This window comes from Crinia signifera, chromosome 9, assembly GCF_055691185.1.
Source record: "Crinia signifera chromosome 9, ASM5569118v1, whole genome shotgun sequence".
Lineage (NCBI taxonomy): Eukaryota > Metazoa > Chordata > Amphibia > Anura > Myobatrachidae > Crinia > Crinia signifera.
Genome location: NC_139225.1, coordinates 50,931,084 through 50,945,717, shown reverse-complemented (window position 1 = coordinate 50,945,717; position 14,634 = coordinate 50,931,084). Strand labels below are relative to the sequence as shown.

The window sequence follows — 14,634 nt, the reverse complement described above, 5'->3', positions numbered from 1 at the left end:
TTTATATATCACAGCTCAACAACACAGTGGCTTTAACTTCCTTCTGAGGACAGATATATCTATTTTTACTTTGACGTCCTTCTTTTCCACAACAGGTACCTTCTCATACACATGGTGACATAATAATGAGCTTGCTGCAAACAGATCCAGAAGTTGTAGATTACGTATTACGTCGAAACACTTCATTCTCTCAGTAAGTGACAATTTACATGTATATGAGAAAAAGAAGAATGCTGTGTATTGTATTGTTAAATATAAACAAAAGTAAAGCTCTTGAAAAACTACTATGAGGGGCCGTTCATGTCAAAATTACGGCTTCCTGAATATGACATATAACGAGCTGAATATAGTGTATGACAACCTGAATATGACATATAATGAGCTGGATGTAGCGTATGACGAGTTGGATATAGTGTATAACGAGTTTGATATAATGTATGATGAGCTGGCTCTGGTGTATAATGAGTTGAATATAGCGTATGACGAGCTGAATATGACCTATACCGGAAAAGAAAATGTGGGTAGTGGAGCGCTTAAATTTAGAAAAATATATTCTCTGACCAATTGGGTATTACATTAGATAAACAATTTTAATCATTGACAAATATAAAAGATAATAAAATCACAACGTACAGTTAGCATGCTATAATACAATAATACACTAAAGTAAAAATACGATAAAAATTGGCAATAGTCACCCCTATATTGGTGGACCTAATTGTGGAATTAATTATGGATATGGAGTCTCACTTGTTCCTAGTATAGCTCTCTTGATGTATATACTGAGCTGGATATAGTGTATGACGAGCTGGATATAGTGTATAACGAGCTGGATATAGTGTATAATGAGCTGGATATAGTGTATAGTGTTGGATATAACATATGACGAGCTGACTGACGGTGTATAACGAGTTTGATATAACGTATGACGAGCTGAATATTATGAGCTGGATATAGTGTATACCGAGTTGGCTATGAATATGACGAGCTGGGTATAGTGTATACCGAGTTGGTTATGAATATGACGAGCTGGGTATAGTGTATACCGAGTTGGTTATGAATATGACGAGCTGGATATAGTGTATACCGAGTTGGCTATGAATAAGACAAGCTGGGTATAATGTATACCGAGTTGGCTATGAATATAATGAGCTGAATATGATGAGCTGAGTATACCGAGAAGCACAGGACTTCACAGCTCTCCTTTATAAGCTGTGCTCTTGGGAAGGAGGAAGTGAAGAGTTCAGTCTGTCAGAGCTGCTGGGAAATCATGAACACTGGAGCAAGCATCCCTGCAGGTTTGCAGTAGGGGTAAGAAAAACTCTCTTTTTGCTGGGGGCACTCTTACATGTGTGTGCTTTTTATATCCAGTGATAAGGGGCAGTAATTCCCTATCACTTATGAAATATATTAATTAAAAGTTACATTTTCTTTTCCATGTAAGAGTGCCCTCAGCAAAAAGAGAGTTATTTTCTGTTACCCCTACTGCAACTGGGAAACGGTCGTATTGTCAACCACACTTAGGTTGACAGTCATTAGGTCGACATCGTTGGGTCAACAGGCAACAAGGTCAACAGGTGTCTAGGTCAACATGGATGAAGGTCAACAAGGGTCTAGGTCGACATGGGACTAGCTCAACATGGTTCTAGGTCAACATTTGCATTAGGTCGACATGGGTTAGGTCGACAGGTCGCGAGGTTGACATGGATTTTTTCACTGTTTTTTGAGCCGACATGTGCAGACATGTCCTACCATCGACTAGGGTGTGGTGGAAGAATGAAATAGTGTGCTGAGCGCAGCGAGGCACCGTGCCTGAAGCATAGTGAGCGAAGAGAGCGATGCGCGGAGCTGCGGTTGACTTCCAACTGTGTCCATGTCGACAGTGAAAAAAACCCATGCCAACCTTGCGACCTGTCGACCTAACGCAAATGTCGACCTAGAACCATGTCAACCTAGACACCTGCCGACCCAACGGTGTCAACCTAATGACTGTCGATCTAAGTGGGGTCGACAATACGATCCACACCCCAACTGGGAAATGATTCCATCAACCATCGATGATTCAAAATCAGCTATGGTTTTTGGCCAATGTTGAATACTTTTGCCATCGATGGGGAAAGCCAGATGGTTTCCCTATATCGATGGTACAGCTGAAACAAGGCTGGGACAAGGAGCATAGCTCTGCCCCAGAAAGCCAGATGCCCTGCATCCACATTCTGTTTGGCCTCGGAGCCAGTCAGTCAAAGAGAATAGATGACCATTGATAGCTAAAACTATTGATGGTTGTCCATCACATAGTTTATAACTATCAATGATTGCAGAATCACCATCGATGGTAGCCATCAATGGTGACTGCACTGATGGCCATCCCTACAACTGATCACTCTCATGGAAGCACATACAGCTGTGTGTCTAGAGACATTATCTAAGATACATCATCACATGCAGTGCATCACACTATACACCACAATCTGTCATTACCTAGCTTGTGCACATGTATCCCCCATTTCCCTCTCCTCTCCTTGTGTATGTCCATGCAGGTTTGTCAGTCTCCCCATGCAAGGGATGGGTGGCAAATTCTTACGCCTGTCATGTGTTGCAGGTGGGGGGAAAGGGTGCTGTTTGTTTGAGGGGCGGCCACTTAACGTGATGCCCACTGTGGGTACTGCAACTGTTAAAACTCTGGAGGTTGTACCGGTAGCCACTGGAGACAGTACAGGTGGTGGGGGTTGTGGGGGAAGAAAACTGCACCTAATGCCCACAGGAGTTCCTACTTTTAAATTTCAGCAGGGGTGGAAGAAACCCGGTGCATGTGTGATGTCTGCTGGTGATGTTGCTTCAGTACAGTTGCCAGTTTTAAATGGTGCAACACCCTTGGCGGGTATCATATCCGCAGCCCGGTTTCCCCCATAGCCGCTGAAATTTAGAAGTGGGACCCTTGGTGGGCATTTGGCGTGATTTTGCCCCTGTCCTCCATTGTACTGACTCTGGCGGCTGCAGTATAGCCGATGGAATTTTAACAGCTGCGGGACCCTAGGCTGGTATTACACCCAGTGGATGTTCTCCCCCTTAGCCAAGCAGAACCTCTGCCCCTCTCACCTGCAACACATGACGGGCATTGTAAAAATGTGCCACCTAGGGAAGGACATCGGTGTTCAATGGTTTGTAACCATCAATGGTTTTCTTTTGATGGTAGTGGTTTTAGCATTTGATGGTGCCATTTTGATGTTTTTTCACCATTGAAGGAAAATTATTCAATGGTGTTACGATGGTTGATTGTTTCTCAGAGCTGCCCTGGCTCCTTCCTAGCTCCTGCGTGTGTATCAGGAACCTCTTATTTTAGTTTGGGGCTGTCTCTGTGAACTGGTCTGCCTCAGAGATGAATGCTGTGATCCCTCCCCTAGGCTATTGCTGCTAGGCAGGTATACTGTCTTAAGGTGGCCATACACAAGCAGATTTATCTTCAGATCTGGCTGGTTGGAACAAAAACATGGTTATGGATGAGAGCCAATGACAGTTGACCATTTGCTTGGAAATGCTGGAAAACTGCCAAACTGTCCCCTCATCCATAACCATGTTTTTGTTCCAACCAGCCAGATCTGAAGATAAATCTTACAAGTGTATGGGCACCTTTAGGTCGACAGTATTAACCCTTTAAGTGCCAACATCTCTGAGAGATGTTCAAAATATCTGCTAAAAATGCCAGCGTCGCTCACATTTGCTAAACACATTCAAATAAAAAATTTTGTGCAAAAACAATATATTTCCTATATAAATGTATACATTATAGGTCATTATTAAGAATGAAAAAGGTTTGCTTGGCAATTTTTACACCTATTTTGGCAAATTCACTTAGCACTCAATGGGTTAAGGTAAACATGCATTGGGTTGACCGCTGAACGTTGAAACATGAAAACAGTCGACATGGCTAGGTCAACAGGGTCAGAAAGTTGACACAAGCATTAGGTAGACAATGGAAAGGTTGACAGTGAAAAGTTTTTTTTTTTTTTTAGCCAACATGTGCTGGTATTTTATGCCCTACCATTCTCTAGGGCGTGGAGGGAGAATATAATAGTGTGCCGAGCGTAGCGAGACACTGAGCCCGAAGTGAGGGGAAGCAGTGCACTCTTTCAGTGTCCATGTCAACAGTGTCGACATTCAGAAACAAAAAAAAAAGTAAAAAACACATTTACCTTTTGACTGTTGACCTTCCCAATAATGCTTGTGTCGACCTTTTGATCCTGTCAACCTTAGCTATGTTGACCTTTTTCATGTGTCAACCTAAGGCCTGTTGACCTTCAGTGGTCGACCCAATGCATGTTGACCTTAGTTTGGTCGACCCAACGGCCCACACCCGCTAGGGACCAGACACTTTTCTGTCTCTGGTTATCACTGTTTCAGTGAGCCAATCAGAGCACTGCCCACTACTCTTCCCTGCACTGCTGCAGCTTATACCAGCACAGCATGATGAACTAGAGATGGCCATTGCCATCGATAGTTGCCATCGATGGTGATAGTGCAAATGGTAATTGATGGTTGCATACTATGTGATGTATGACCATTGATGGTTTTACCTATGGATAGTCATTGCTTTTGTTTGACTGACTGGCCGTGGGCGAATCAGAACCTGAGGGCATGCCTTCATATAGTGATGCCAAGAGGGGGGAGCGGGTACTTTTTTCTTACCCGGGTGAGATACAGTAAATGGGCCGTGGTTCTGCTCCCCCCTCCCCTGCTGCAGCTAGCCAGGCTGTGTGAGTAGAGAGAACAGGGTGCTGCTGCAGCACAGCCTCTCTCCCTAGCCCAGTACACAATGCTCAGTGTCGTGTGTTGAGCGGAGGAGGAAGTCAGCTGCAGCACAGCCTCTCTCCCTAGCCCAGTACACAATGCTCAGCATTGTGTGCTGAGCGGAGGAGGAGGTCCTCTCTCTCCCTTGGCCACCGCTCTAAGGTTTTTATAACAGGGGTGTGGCCACGCCTCATCGTGTAGGCCATGCCCTCTTTTTTAACTGGGGCCCGGCGGCGATCTGGTCACTTCTGTTCATGGTTGTTGGGGGTGGAGCTTGGTTTGTGTCCAGGTTCCTTGGGGAAAATAAAACTGTTTGGTTCTGCTGAGCCATCGATGGAGGAAAACATCTGTTTCTCCCCATCGATGGCAAATCTATTATACATCGGTCATAATCCATCAATGATTACAAATAATCTATGGTCGCTAGCCATCCCTATGATGAACAATGACTGAGCAGGGAAGCAGCAGCAGGTATGGTACCAAGGGCCTTATTCAATCCTGATCAGTGCTGTGTGAATTCGCTTAGTGGTCAATTATGGATAGACTGCGCATGTGTATGGACCACAATGCACTTGCACGACGCTGTCCAGCGATTAAAATCTTGCTAATTTCTCTATTTGCACGCCGTTTGCAAAGTGATCGACAGGAAGCTGGTGTCTGGCGGTGGTAACTGGCCAGTCCAAGCGTGTTAGGGGAGGGTGTGTGACATCAGTTCCGGCCTTGTTTAGGCTGATTTCATCGCAGCCACAGTGAAAGTCCGGGGTACTCTGAGCCTGCTATCAGTGGTGACCAGTGGGGAAATCATTCAATGGTGAGCTGCTTATGAATGGTTTTTTAAATATTTGCACGGCTGTGATGTCTTTGCAACCATACACATCTATTCGCGTGGCGTGCACATTATTGGCAGGGTGGGATTTCACTCTAGTGAGGCGGGTTTACCTGATTGCTGACCACTGCAAATTAGCAGTTTTGCGATCAGGTCTGAATTAGGCCCCAAGTACTGTAACTCAGTGACTGCTGCTGGAGAGAGGCTCAACAACACTAGAGATGGACATCAGAAACCCACCATCAAATTATGGCTGGACTTTCACCATCAAAACTTTTCATGTGATGGTAATTTACCATCAGATCAAAAGTATTAGATAGAAAAAATAGATGAATGATTGGCGCATGTGTGATAGCCCTGCAGCACGGATGGCAGGGGATGGGATTGGGGCCCAGATAGGCGACAGGACTGAGGGCAGGGTGTGGAGCAGGGAGAGACCGCGCAGCTCTCAGCACAAAGGCTACAATCAGTTCATTATCTTTCCACGGTGACAAACAATGGAATGGCACAATGGAATGGTAAACACTAACATTGGTAAATCATCGATAGTTGGTAAACATTGACCATCGATGTGCATCCCTAGACAACACATCACACACACACATGAGACATGGTCATTAGATCTACAGTAAAAAAAGGTTGACACATGAAAAATGTTGACGTGCATTAGGTCAACATGATCAAAAGTTCGACATGAAAAAGGTTGACATGGGGAAAGTCGACATGAGTTTTTCATTTTTTTGTGTCTGTGTCGACATAGACAGTACGTTCCCTTGCATGGCTCTGTGCTTGGCACAGTGTTATAATCTGACTCTAGGCCCACTTGGATGTCGGTTAGAAAAACGCATGTCGATCTTTTTCCATGTCAACCTTTTGGTTGTGTCAGCCTTTTGACCATGTCGGCCTTTTTATGAGTCGGCCTTTGGACTGTCATGTGCATATTATATGACTGACACTGCGCATGTGCGTATTATATGACTGACACTGCAAATGTGCATATTATATGACTGACACTGCCCATGTGCGTATTATATGACTGACATTAAGCATGTGCGTATTATATGACTGACACTGCACATGTGCTCATCATACCACTGACACTGACCATGTGCATATTATATGACTGACACTGCGCATGTGAGTATTATTTGACTGACACTGCGCATGTGCGTATTATATGACTGACACTACGCATGTGCGTATTATATGACTGACACTGCGCATGTGAGTATTATTTGACTGACACTGCGCATGTGCGTATTATATGACTGACACTACGCATGTGAGTATTATATGACTGACTACGCATGTGCATATTAAATGACTGACACTGCACATGTGCGTATTATAAGACTGACACTGCACATGTGCGTATTATATGACTGACATTAAGCATGTGCGTATTATATGACTGACACTGCACATGTGCTCATCATACCACTGACACTGCGCATGTACGTATTATATGACTGACACTGCCCATGTGCGTATTATATGACTGACATTAAGCATGTGCGTATTATATGACTGACACTGCACATGTGCGTATTATATGACTGACACTGCGCATGTGCGTATTATGACTGACACTGCGCATGTGCGTATTAAAAGACTGACACTGCGCATGTGCGTATTATATGACTGACATTGCGCATGTGCTCATACCACTGACACTGCGCATGTACGTATTATATGACTGACACTGCGCATGTGCGTATTATATGACTGACACTGCGCATGTGCGTATTAAAAGACTGACACTGCGCATGTGCGTATTATATGACTGACATTGCGCATGTGCTCATCATACCACTGACACTGCGCATGTGCGTATCATATGACTGACACTGCTCATGTACGTATTATATGACTGACACTGCGCATGTGCGTATTATATGACTGACACTGAGGCATGTGCGTATCATACCACTGACACTGCGCATGTGCCTATTATATGACTGACACTGCGCATGTGCGTATCATACCACTGACACTGCGCATGTACGTATTATATGACTGACACTGCGCATGTGCGTATTATATGACTGACACTGCACATGTGCTCATCATACCACTGACACTGCGCATGTACGTATTATATGACTGACACTGCCCATGTGCGTATTATATGACTGACATTAAGCATGTGCGTATTATATGACTGACACTGCACATGTGCTCATCATACCACTGACACTGCGCATGTACGTATTATATGACTGACACTGCGCATGTGCGTATTATATGACTGACACTGCGCATGTGCGTATTAAAAGACTGACACTGCGCATGTGCGTATTATATGACTGACACTGCACATGTGCTCATCATACCACTGACACTGCGCATGTACGTATTATATGACTGACACTGCCCATGTGCGTATTATATGACTGACACTGCACATGTGCTCATCATACCACTGACACTGCGCATGTACGTATTATATGACTGACACTGCGCATGTGCGTATTATATGACTGACACTGCGCATGTGCGTATTAAAAGACTGACACTGCGCATGTGCGTATTATATGACTGACATTGCGCATGTGCTCATCATACCACTGACACTGCGCATGTGCCTATTATATGACTGACACTGCGCATGTGCGTATCATATGACTGACACTGCGCATGTACGTATTATATGACTGACACTGCGCATGTGCGTATTATATGACTGACACTGCGCATGTGCGTATCATACCACTCAGGGGCGTAACTACTTCCTTCTGGGCCCCATAGCAAATATTTTGAAAGGGCCCCCCGCCACAGGAGAAGAGGGTGACAGGTGTGTGTGGGGGGGGGGGGGGGGGGAGAGATTATTTGGAGGGGGGGTGTAAAGGGGAGGTTGTAGCAGAAGAGAGGGATAAAAAAAGGAGAGACATGGTGGGGAGGGAGTAAATGAGAGGAGGTGGAGAGAGACAGAGCGAGAGAGACATACAGCGAGCGAGAGAGAGACAGACAGACAGAGAGAGAGACACACACACACAGAGAGAGACAGACAGAGAGAGACACACACACACAGACATACAGAGAGAGACAGAGAGACATACAGAGAGAGAGACAGACAGAGAGACATACAGAGAGAGACAGAGAGACATACAGAGAGAGACAGACAGAGAGATAGACATGGAGAGACATACAGAGAGACATACAGAGAGACAGAGAGCCATACAGAAAGAGACAGACAGAGAGAGAGAGACCTACAGAGAGAGACATACAGAGAGAGAGACAGAGAGACATAGAGAGAGGACATACATACAGAGAGAGACAGACAGAGAGAGAGAGCAGGGAAGAAAATGAGGAGGGGGCACCTGCATCACTTTTTTTTTCTTCTACTCACATTCTCTCCCCTCCGACCCACAGTTCAGGCTGTCCTGTGTTCCTCCCTCCTTCCCCCTCCCCTCCCCTCTTACCAGACCAGTACAATTGATGCTGTCAGTGCCGAGTCTTCCTGCACTGACAGCTCCGTGTCTCCTGTTTCCCAGGGCCTGGGTCTCCCACACAGAGCAGGCAAGCAGCACAGCGTGTTTCACGCCGGGGCTGGTCACTAGATAGTGACGTCAGTCTCCGGCAGCATGATCAAAGCAGGGAGGGAGAGGGGGGAAGGCTGATACAGCCGGACCACCACATTCCCTTCATTATGTAGCAGCGCATCGTCGCTAGCGGGGGGGAGGGGGCAGAGATGGCATCAGTGCACCACCGTCCGACACTGCCAAGCGAGCATAAGGAAAAAGGGTGCAGGGGATGCCTGCTGTGCTATGGGGCCCCATAGCAGCTGCATCCCCTGCACCCTCCATAGTTACGCCACTGTTCAAAGCCCACTCAAAAGTTCTTTAATATGATACTTGTCTCATGTAAATGGATCAGTTGGTTCCGAAGATATAGCCGGTTAAATAAGATAACTGGTTAAAGGGGGGGGAGGGGTGGTTTTCTCTCCCCCTCACACAAGAAAATGCAGGGACTAGGCTGGTGTAAAAGGGGCCAACCTGGGAATGCATTTTCTGGTGTGAAAGGGGTATTATTTCAAATAGCTGGGACCTGCAGTTCTCTGAATACAGCCAGGCTCTGCCACTGTCAGTGGCTATCACTTCTGCCTGGCGGCTGTCCCCCATTTACCGTGAGCATGAGCATGTAATCCCACATGGCAATGAGCATGGAACCTCTGGCAATGAGCATGGAACCCTTGGCAATGAGCATGTAGATAAGCAGCACATATGTAGCATAATTTTTAATAGGCAATATGGTGTTTGACATAATACATAATGGATATAATGGCGTGTAACTTAACATGTAATGGACATTATGGTGTAAATGTTTAATGCGCGCCTTTGGCATAATTTTTAATAGGCAATATGGTGTTTGACATAATACATAATGGATATAATGGCGTGTAACTTAACATGTAATGGACATTATGGTGTAAATGTTTAATGCGTGCCTTTGGTGGACAATGTTCCTTTTTATGAAACGTATTGTGAATTTTGGCTTAATCTGTGTGGCATTATGTGAATTTTGGCTCAATCCGTGTGGCATTATGTGAATTTTGGCTCAATCCGTGTGCCATTATGTGAATTTTGTCACAATCCGTGTGGCATTATGTGAATTTTGTCTCAATACGTGTGGCATTATGTGAATTTTGTCTCAATCCGTGTGGCATTATGTGAATTTTGGCTCAATCCGTGTGGCATTATGTGAATTTTGGCTCAATCCGTGTGGCATTATGTTTATTGTGGCTCAATCCATTTGGCATTATGTGAATTTTGGCTCAATCCGTGTGTTATTATGTAAATTTTGGCTCAATCCGTGTGGCATTATGTGAATTTTGACACAATCCATGTGGCACTATTTGGATTTTGGCTCAATCCATGTGGCATTATGTGAATTTTGGCTCAATCCGTGTGGCTTGATGTGAATTTTGACACAATCCATGTGGCATTATTTGAATTTTGGCTCAATCCGTGTGGCATTATGTGAATTTTGGCTCATTCCATTTGGCATCATGTGTAAGGGGCAAGTATAATGGGGTCTAGTATTTTGTTGCATAATGTGTAGAAGTTGTATATGGTGTTGTAGACTGCACTCAAGCACATGCCCCTGTTGAGTGGCCACTCCACATTTTTCGGAGGGCGCCTTCGGCGCCTCGCAAAACAACATACTTCACTTTTGTCGCCATGGTGGGCCTGCGTACTTTAAATGCCAGGGCCTATTTTTAATCCCATTCCCACCCTCTCTCTGCCGCTCTCTTAGCATGTACACTGGCACCACTACCACCGCCCCCCCCCCCCACCTAAACCCTCTTTTATCATGGTGCCCCCCCTGTCATTTTATCCTGGATCCGCCCCTGATTATGCGTATGCCCACCAATGGATTTTATGTATTAATATATACTGTATTGTGTGTTGTGTAATGCAAATGTTAGTAAACTTGCGTGAATTTTGTTTTCTAACTTTATATTATACAGGGTTTTGGATGAAGCTGGTCCAAATCGGCAAGAAGACCACCAAAAGTGGAGAAAGCATATAGCATCTACCTTATTTCCTCACAGTTCTCTGGTAACTTTAATGCAGCTACTAAGTACCAGAGAAAAGACAGGTGAGAAATGTTAATATTAAATAAGCAAAATTTATTGGAAGCCAGCAATAGCCACATCTACTTATATTATAAGTTCTGTTTATTTAGCTTAGAAGTGCCCTTTCTCTACTATTTTTGCTAGAAGAAAGGTGATATCTTTTGGAAATTTACTATGATGGGTGTTCTATTTCACATGGGATGTTGCTATGGGAAACCAATAATAATCTACCTATTATTATTTAGTTAGCACCTTCTAGAAGATAATAATATCTGATTGGTTGATCATAGAAACATCCCAAGTGAAAGAGAACTCCCATCTTATTAAATTTCCATCCTTCTGTTTTTACTTTGCTAATCTGTCATGTCCACCCTTGCAGGTCTTCGAGAAGGTTCCTCTCTTCTATCTATGCGTCGCCCATCTCGCTCTCAGGAGGATCTAACCCTACTCTCCACTACGTCAACTCATAGATGCTTTTTGCCAGTTCTACCCCATTTCTTGCCACTTTTCACATGGGGTTCTTCCTGTCCTTTTCCATAAAGCACTGACTCTTATTCACATGTATATACAATATACCATTATCATCATCTTTATCATGAATGATACCTAATGATGATCTCCAAGATCTAATCTAAAACAGTGTTATATTAAATGCTTTGCTAAAGATATAGGAGTCTATGTCCGTGTGAGATCTCTTACAATCTTTTTAGAATACTGTGGGAAACCTCTTTAACTTTACAGTCTCAAAATTGGCAGCTTTTTCAAGGAAGATCTTTCAGCCCAGGATCCAGAAACAAACCACATATGAGGCCAGCACCACCTGGTTGCCTATAGTATAGTAATTAAATAAATTCAGTTTTTAATTATGAGAATATAATAAAATCTTGTAAAGTATTCTTCTCTGCAATCTGTGACAACTGAAATCTCCATCAAATAATAAACTCCTTCTCTGAGTGAACCGAATGGATGGAAGGAACCTTCATTAATTGTAAAACATTGAATCCTATAACAAGACACATATATCAAATTTTTGTACAGTATGTGTGTGTGTGTGTGTGTGTCTGATGAAAATACTACATGTATTGAACATTAAGCGCATTTCTGTGTCTGAGATTAATTTCCGTGAGTGCCGCCCCGACTACGCTTCTATCATCTGATTGATTTATACAGGAGGGCACCCGGAGCCAGTTTATATTATTCTAGTGAGTGCAGGACCCCCTCGAAGTGGAAATTCAAAAGTGGGGGTATGGAAAAGCAAAGGACATTGCTATGCGCGCCCTCCAGGAGAAGGGGCGTGACCACTTTAAAAGGGGTGTGATCACTTTAAAGGGGGCGTGGTCCTGTGTAGTGTGCCAACCCATATAAATCTTATATACATTATGCAACACAATAGTGGACCCCATAATACTAGCCTCTTAAACATTGTGATACACAATGAGCCAAATTTCAAATGGAATAATCCAAAAATCATATTATACCACGTGGGTTGAGAAAAAAAAAATCACATTTTGCCACACGGATTGAGCCAAACTTTACACTGCATGTCCCTGTCACCTACAGCACACGTCCCCTACATCACACCAGTGACACATGTCCACTACATCACACGTCCCTGTCACCTTTATCACACCACACGTCCCCATCACCTTCATCACACCGCACGTCCCCATCACCTGCATCACACCGCACGTCCCCATCACCTGCATCACACCGCACGTCCCCATCACCTTCATCACACCGCATGTCCCCCATTTATGCTGAGTTAATCTTGCAGTGAGACTCCAGTCTGCACTTATCTTTTAGCCCAGTGGTTCTCAAACTATTTGCTCTGGGACCCCATCAGACAATAAAAATAATTACAGGACCCCAGCAAGTTACTGCTGAAGGTCATCACGTCACGTGTATTCAGCAGACAGCACATACATGGCAGCATTGTGGAGTGATGGGAGGAGTCTAAAGTAACAGACAACTCAACAGATCTTTTAGACTCCTTGAATCACTTACTGAGATTAGAAAAGTCATCAGCGTAATGGTCAGCAATATGGAGTTGGGACCCCATGCTGAGAAGGTCGGGACCCACTTTGGGGTCAGGACCCACAGTTTGAGAACCGCTGCTTTAGCCTATCCTCCTGTCCCTGATCACTTCACTAGTCCTGTAGTTTAGTGTAGCTCCCTCTATTCTAACAACCGGTAGGTTAGTCAGGTTTCCCTGGTTCAGCCTACGCTGCCACCTGACAGGTACACAAATGACAGGCCAAAGGCCTGCTAAAAGGGAAATGCCCCTTTATCTTAGACCTCTGCAATAACTCCCTAATCAGAGAAAGTAGTTACAGCAGGGAACATTGACTATGTTACAGAGAAACACTGGACACTATTTAGCAAGATATAAACAGACTGCATAAATCAGGGTGGCCTAGCTGACCCTCTCCTTCAGGGAGACAATTCTCTGTTCCTGGCCTTCCCTGGTAATGTAGGATTGCCATCACCTGTGGGGAGCTAGGTGTTTCACCACAGGTGATGGCAATCCTACATTACCAGGGAAGGCCAGGAACAGAGCATTTTCTCCCTGAAGGAGAGGGTCAAGTAGGCAACCCTGGCATAAATAGATGCTTCTACTTGCGTTTAGCACCACTGTTAACCAAGCAGCGAATTGCACTGGATGGAGTAAACCAGGAATAAAACTGCAACAGGGACCGGATACAAATGCAGGGCAGACAGAGAGTTCTCCACACCAAACTCTATGGGCAGTATTCAATGGAAATATTCTCCGTGCACGGCGAGCATTTTTTTTTGCTCGCCGTGCACTCTCCGTGTTCCGGAGGGCTCGCTGCCACTCCTGCTCCCACTATTCAACGTTTTTAAGACTCGCCGCCACTCGCGGCGAGTCTTAACCCCTGCAGCGGACGAGCGTCCGCGGCAGGGAGCTGTCAGGGAGCCGGGGGACGTAGCAGCCAAGAGAGATTAAAGTCTCTCTTGGCTGCTGCAGGGGATATGGGGTGGGGAGCAGGGCTCCCCTGGACCCAGGCAGCACAGGCTGCCCCCCCTATAGCCAGCGGGGGACTCAGTATTCACTGTACCCGAACGTGCTTCGGGTGCAGTGAATATATGAATATCTAATGAGCGGCTCGAGCGCTCCGGCCCCCTGCTGGCTGCACTGTGTAAAAAAAAAAAAAAAAAATATGTAAAAAAATATTTTTTTTTAAATTAAATATATATTCATGTGCTAAAGGCACATGAATAAAAATAACATGGCCCTTCACAGAAAAAAAACCCTGATTTTTTGACACCAAAATTAAAAAAAACACCCTTTTAGTTTAAAAGTTCACATTCCTGCTCTCCATCAAAAGATGGAGAATTTCTACACGGAGAGAGACGGCGAGAATCACTTAGAAAGACGGAGAATATTTCACATTGAATAGGGTGGCTCGCCTTTGGAGAAAAA

General features: G+C 44.6%; 1 protein-coding gene across 2 annotated transcripts in view; it reads left to right on the top strand.

The window, feature by feature from the left end:
• The window catches only part of LOC146035549 (rho GTPase-activating protein 6-like), a 298,256-nt gene extending 286,106 nt beyond the window's left edge, over positions 1-12,150 (top strand). For both annotated transcript variants that reach the window (XM_083159068.1, XM_083159066.1), the window contains 3 exons: positions 96-193; positions 11,085-11,215; positions 11,572-12,150. In XM_083159068.1, coding sequence (XP_083015194.1) covers positions 96-193; positions 11,085-11,215; positions 11,572-11,732 — 390 coding nt within the window. In that variant the 3' untranslated portion in view covers positions 11,733-12,150. The remainder of the gene's footprint in view (positions 1-95; positions 194-11,084; positions 11,216-11,571) is intronic.
• The last annotated feature ends 2,484 nt before the right edge of the window (positions 12,151-14,634 follow it).